At 32.4% G+C, this 6,839-nt stretch overlaps 1 protein-coding gene across 1 annotated transcript; it reads right to left on the bottom strand.

The window, feature by feature from the left end:
* Nucleotides 1–1,923: 1,923 nt before the first annotated feature.
* LOC123865524 (sorting nexin-20) lies at nt 1,924–5,530 on the bottom strand. Its single transcript, XM_045906596.1, has 4 exons — nt 5,102–5,530; nt 4,551–4,772; nt 3,689–3,882; nt 1,924–2,412 (listed from the first exon to the last, which is right to left on the bottom strand). The coding sequence occupies exons 1-4, from the start codon at nt 5,324–5,326 to the stop codon at nt 2,286–2,288; spliced, it is 768 nt and encodes a 255-aa protein (XP_045762552.1). The 5' UTR covers nt 5,327–5,530; the 3' UTR covers nt 1,924–2,285.
* Nucleotides 5,531–6,839: the final 1,309 nt, after the last annotated feature.

Here is a 6,839-nt window from a genome sequence, read left to right on the forward strand (position 1 = left end):
ACGCGACAGGTTGAGATGGCAATCGTGGTATGAGTCAGGGGACGCTCCGCACACACGCACGATACCCGCACTAACCCGCAGCGGGTTAGCGCGAGGGGCTGTGCGAGTGTGCGGGACGTCCCCACCCCGGTTGCCATCTCAGCCTGTCGCGTACCATACCTATGATTATAACTTCTAAACTTTTTAGAAGCTTACATACAGATAGATACAGACAGTCAAATGCTGATAGCGAAATTGGTTTAATACTATTTTGAGTTTATGACGTGTAACCAGTTACATCTTTCATAATAAACTGACTGTTTGTATCAACCGTGAGTTTACTTACACTAAAAACATCTGAACGGTTGACGTGAACTTGTTTGTTGAATACGTTTGCACTGCAGAATATTGTGTGAATTCCTTGTCAAATATTTTAAAATTCTTACAAAGATTATCAATTGTCAATCAAGTTCTTCTCCAACAAATCATACGATAATAAACCAACTCGATACATTAGCAGAACACCAAGTTTTCAACATGTTCTTATGTGAATGTTCCATCAGTGCAAACTCATTTTTTTTCTTTTTATAAAAAGAATATTAGCCATGTTAAATGACTAATATTCCCCTTTCCTCTCCAAATAAGCGTCAGGCTTGTGCTAGGAGTAGGTACGACAATAGTGCAACGGGCGGGGTTTGAACCGTCGACCTTTCGGTTTTCAGTCCACTCCTTTTCCGGTTGAGCTATTGAGGCTCTGAATGTATTTTAGAGGTCTTTTAAATATTTCTATTATATTTAATAGCTACAATATTGACAAGAATTAACATTGTTACTTTACCGTTAACTACCCACATTTAGCAAATACATTTCATTTCATTTTTATAAATCGGAGCATCAATAAATCTTAATATTAATACATAATACTAATTAAATCCATTTCTAAAGCTGTCTACTTAAAACTAGTGAGAGATTGATTTAATGATTTAAAACAATGTGAAATACAAAATAAAATGATAAATCATAAAATCAATAAAATTGTACTAACATTAATTGAATATCTCATAGAAGACAGTAATAGATTCAATATCATCAGTTTAGCATAAATAATAATACTCAATAGCATAAATGCAAAAATAATATTTTGGTTTGAAAATAATAAGTAAATATATGTAGCTTGCAAAAGTGTAAAAGTTTTTTCTAAATCCCTAACAGAATATTGAATTGCTGCACTTTTTTAAAATCAAAGTCACCAAGGAGTTTTCGATTGCAAGGCAACATAAAAATATAGCAACCCATGTAAATCCATAAATTAATATAGAGCTTGTTTGTAAATACTAAAATTCGAGAAAATAGGTCCGATTTTATTTATTTGCCTATTAAAAGATTGCCTATTATAAGGAAGAGGTTCTACAAGATTCATAACATATAGTTGAAACATGATTTCCATAAAGTAAAGCTATGAATGAAACAGTAAAGATAACAAAGTAAAGAAGTAAAGGTAAAAGGTAAGTATTTTAAAAATAGAACAGCTACTTAGCTTCGTGTCACTACTTATACCTTTTTCTTAAAAAAATAATAGATACTGGTGTAACAACCTCTATATAAACACACTAGAATGGAAATTCCAAGGAAAAAAAATTTGTGTGGTGCAACTCGCTTTTGCTTAAAAATTGTTGACCAGTATCAAACTGATTTTAACAGATTCGTAGAACACTATTTTTTATAATTTTTGCTTTAGTATTTTACCCACAAGCTAATCCATACTAATATTATAAATACGAAAGTGTGTCTGTCTGTCTGTCTGCTACCTTTTCACGGCCCAACAGTTTAACCAATTCTGACGAAATTTGGTACAGGGTTAGCTTATATCCCGGGGACGGATATAGGCTACTTTTATCCCGGAAAATCAAAGAGTTCCCACGGGATTCCTAAAAACCCATCCGCTTAATCGATTTCTATAAAAGGTACCGAGGTAGCTTGCGTCCCTGTAATTGACATATCCTCTAGTATTTAAATAACTTTAAATACAATTATCAAAAACGATATATACAATTTTTGTTCGGAATAACCTATTCTAGTGTGTAGTACATAGAGGTTGTTGTATTCGTGCCTATTTTGTTAAACACATATCTCTGAACCAAATTGACAGTTCCTGGGTCCATTTAACAGAACTTGAGATAAAAGATAATATACTTTTGAACTGGTTAATTTAGTTAAAAGATTTGTTTACAGTAAAATACGCACCAGTGAGATGTTGTCTAAAAACCTCATGAATTAAAGCATGTTTCCTTTAAAAAGGAACAATATTAAATGCTTGTGTCCAATTCGTCCACGGCATCCATAAGACTAGGTACTGAGTCCACTTTCATTCCTCTTTTGCGAAGGGAGTTCAATTCCTCAACCAACCTCGACTTGTCACGACCCAATGTTTCCCTGAAATTGAGAAGACAAAAAATATAAGTTAGTAAGATAATAGAGAAAGTCTAAATATTTATACATGGCTTAGGGTCGGTATCCACTCAAGCGGAGCAGAGAGATGTGCTCCGATTAAAAAAATCAGGTTTTTAAAATATGTTGTGTCAATTTTTCACGTCATCTATTAATAAATAATCTGATTGCTCTGCTAAACACATTTCCTTTCCACTCCGCTTTGGTTGGTACTGGGCCTATCAATTTTTTTTAAAGCTGTGTCAAATTTTTTTAAACATATAAACAGCAAAAAAGACAAAAAGTAGCCGAAGTGTTAATTGTTCAGACAAGGTATAAACAATTTTTATTCCCAGCCAAATCGATTCAGTCATTACGGTGTGATGAAGTAACAAACATACACATTTACATAATTTTGCCTTCATAATATTCCTGTGATACTTTAAATATTTATAAAACTGTGAGTCAATGTATACATAAAGTGATGACTGCACTGGTGTGTAGAATAAATTGAGATAACAACCCAGATTACTCCAAAAAACCCACAGTAGGACACCCCATAACATATTTTAAAAAATATATCAATACAAAATCTTTGCATTTATCAACAATTAATAATGTACAAGATTTTGATAAAACAATATCTATCTATAATCTTATTATTTTATGTAATAAACAACAAATCAGCTGATGACTAACATAGTATGAATAATACAGTAGTAATATCAGTAGCATCAATTTCGATAAGTACCAATTTTTTATTTTTTATTTGATGTTGATGAACTACACATGGACATTTTTAAATGAAAACTTTTCGCTACTTTTACAGTATACTAAACACCAGGTAACAATAAAAATGGTCTTAGAAAATACTACATACAGTAATTGGATTTGACTACATACACATGTGAAGATGGTCAGCTGAGTTACTGTTATATAAAAAGATCTAGGGTGTTAGGTAATTTAACTAGTAATCAAATTATGTATAATAAAAAAGTGGCAATAGCCTAGTGGTTAAAACATTGGCCTCCTATTTGGGGATTCGAAACTTTAAGCCATGAAATATAATTTGCTTTAATCTGGATGGAAAACATCTTGAATAAACCTGCATGCTGAGAGCAATCTGCCTCCATAATGCTCTCAAAGGTGTACAAAGTCTGGCAATCCTCACTTAGCCAATGTGTTGGACTTGGCTTAAACCCTTCTCATTCAAAGAGGAGACCTCTACTCAATAATGGACCGACAATGGGTTGATAATGATGATTGATTGTTGTTTACTTACCATATAGAAATGCATGTGTGCAAAAGTGGTGCATAAATGATTAAAAGATCAGAGTCACTGACTGCTTCGTATCTCCTCAGTGCTAGCTGAGCCCACTTTTCCACCGGTCCGGCCAGTGCCCCACCGCTGGCGCCAGCACATGCCACTATCCTACATAGAACACTCAACACAACCCGAGATCTGTCTGTGTATACCTTCAAAAAATAACATTCATTATTATTATTGTACCTTTATAAAAATAACATCCATACTATACTAATATTATAAATGCGAAAGTGTGTCTGTCTGTCTGCTACCTTTTCACGGCCTAACAGTTTAACCGATTCTGACGAAATTTGGTACAGGGTTAGCTTATATCCGGGGACGGACATAGGCTCCTTTTTATCCTGGAAAATCAAAAAGTTCCCACAGGATTCTTAAAAACTCATCTGCTTAACTGATTTGTATGAATTTTGGTACTGAGGTAGCTTGCCCTGTAATTAACATAGGCATTTTATCCCGGAAAATCAAACAGTTACCACAGAATCTTTAAAATCCTAAATCCACGCAGACAAAATCGCGGGCATCCTCTAGTTAATAAAGTATAATAGTATAAAGGTGTTCAAGTTACTGTAAAATCTCCAACTACAGTAGTAGGATTATCCAGTAAAACCCAAGATTTACCAGCTTTATGATTAAATACGAACTGTGCTGTAAAAATTGTTAGTTTCAAACTTTTGGCAGCAATACTTCAATGGACATATTACATCTACACTATAAACTTTGTACGAATACTTATAGCATAATTAGAAATAAAGTGTATTTCCATTTATGCACTCAATTTATGTACTGTTTGATAACGAATTAGAACAAATAAATTTACCTTATTCAATAACTTAAAACTTGTCTCTAATATAGATAAAGCTTGATCAAACTTTCCCTCTTCGATTAGTCGCCTAGCATCCTTCAATTCAGCATTCTGAAAGAATGCAATAGCTGCAGGGGAATCCCTTAACCGTGACTCACTGGCTACTATATTCAGGAGTGATTCAAAAGCTGCACATCTGGTTGATATTAAGTTTGGATCAAAATTGCCGACGACTATCTGTAAAATTATGAAATTAAGTTAAGTAAGTTTACCAGTTTAAATTAACTTTTGGTTCCTTGAAGGATGTTTGATAAATCAATTAAAATGTAGTGTAAATTGGATAAATAAATATCTATTGTCATAACTTTCCCTATTTTTCATTAAGAACAAAAGCAAACTGCAAATACACTATTGTATAACATAATGAAGTAGATAGTTTTGTAACTGTTCAGTAATAAATTTTCCTTGCTCTACTTAACAATTTCTTACAAATATAGCTACAAGGAGGATAGTTACTGAGTCTAACTAACAACAAACAAAGTTTATTTACAAAAATAATGAGTCACCTTCCGCGGAAATGATACATTGTTCATCAAAGTTGGATGCTCTTTTCTTAGCCCATTGTATAAATCTAAAAAGTGGGTGTATCTTCTTTCTACATTAGCAGGATCACGATCAAATACCAGTGTATCGGCGGAGTCCTGTCTGACTTGTAGCATGTAAGCTACAAATTTTTTTTCTTTGTCGACGCCCTCCACAGTCCGCGAAGACACTATTTTGCACGTTAACATTTTACTGTTTCGTTTCTACAACTGGTCTTAATTGAATATAGATTGAGATATTTACATTTATAAATACGTAATTTGTCAAATATCACAAATATTCTTAATTAAATTGATAAATAATGATTGCACTAGTAAAAGTGTTGTTCTGATCACTGATTTTATTTTTAAAAACAAAAGATTTTGTCATTGCAGTAGTTGACACATTTGACAGTTGACACCATTGATGATTGACACTGACACTTCACAATCACACAGTGTTGCCGACTGCCAAAAGCCTACATTCCTAATGTTCGATATTTTCCCCCAAGGATTTCAAAACACTCCTCGTCATACTAACACTTAATTTATTCACATTAACAATTTAACAAAACAAAATTACGCAACATATTGTTTTCTACAAATCAAGTTGGCAGTAAGACATTATTATCATAGCAAAGGATAGATAGGGGGCAAGTTACCTACTTATGAATATAGTTCATCAGTGCAGGATTTAGAATTCAGAAAAACTGCGTAAATATGGATTATTTTGTAGGAATTAGGTGTTCCCAGGTACTCAAAAAATGCACAGTACAAAAGAAAAGATAAAAAACCTAACCGTAGATTTTTTAATTCGACAATCCTATAACAATGCTACCTCACAGTTTGAAGTTTTTTTTTTTTTTTTTGCTTTTTTTTTTTTTATTGAAAATATTACAATAAAACTTAAAGCTAGCCTTATCTAATTAATTAGTTTGAAGTAACTTTGTGAATAGAACATTTCAGGTAGACTATTATGATGTTTTCCTATAACTTTTGAAAAAATTTAAAAGGTAGGTAACTAGGTACTTAACTGTATTTTTTTCCAATATAATATTATGTTGTTTTAGGCCTATTGCTTGAATATAATATCGTCCTTTTCTTGATAGTGTTAACTTAAATTTACCCAAAAGAGTGACTTTGCTGTGATTTCCATTTGGTCCTATTATTGTTAAGCAAATTAGTGGTTTAAAAAAAGAATTATAAAGGAATTAAACAAGCCCAAACCATAATTTTTTAGATTTTAGTCAATTGATTAATTTTAAGAACTAATTTTACGAAAAAGTGTAGTAAGAAACTAATTTTAAGAAAAGGTAAGGTGATCTAGTTTAAAAAGCAATTAATTTTGATAAAATATCAATTGTTTTGATTTCTTTTGTGGAATGCATTAGTATACAGAACATTTAATTATCAAGTTTCCATGAATTATAACTATAGTGGTGTTAACTGTGCAACTGAATATCCACAGTAAAATTATGACATCAATGTGTAATGGTTGCTCGAAGATGCCTTAAGAATTGAAGATAACAATTTACTTAATCCTACAAAACCTAAAATTCAGTTTTTACCTTAAATTAAAGGAGAGATCTTTAAGCTTGCAACCTTATAATCACATGACACTAGTGCCAAACATAAACAATAAATCGTGACAGATTTTTATCAACTGGCTCTGGATTCCAGCCTTTTTCGTAATCTCAACAGTAAGTATACAAGCAGGTGACGT

The sequence above is a fragment of the Maniola jurtina genome, chromosome 1 (assembly GCF_905333055.1).
Source record: "Maniola jurtina chromosome 1, ilManJurt1.1, whole genome shotgun sequence".
Taxonomy (NCBI): domain Eukaryota; kingdom Metazoa; phylum Arthropoda; class Insecta; order Lepidoptera; family Nymphalidae; genus Maniola; species Maniola jurtina.

Bases quoted from the DNA above. Each gene is read 5' to 3' on its own strand.
- LOC123865524 (XM_045906596.1), bottom strand. From the start codon at position 5,326: ATGTTAACGTGCAAAATAGTGTCTTCGCGGACTGTGGAGGGCGTCGAC. The intron at 3,883-4,550 runs GTAAATTTATTT...TATTTTTTGAAG, and splicing joins GTTTTAAGTTATTGAATAAG to GTATACACAGACAGATCTCG. The intron at 2,413-3,688 runs GTAAGTAAACAA...TCTCAATTTCAG, and splicing joins CACACATGCATTTCTATATG to GGAAACATTGGGTCGTGACA.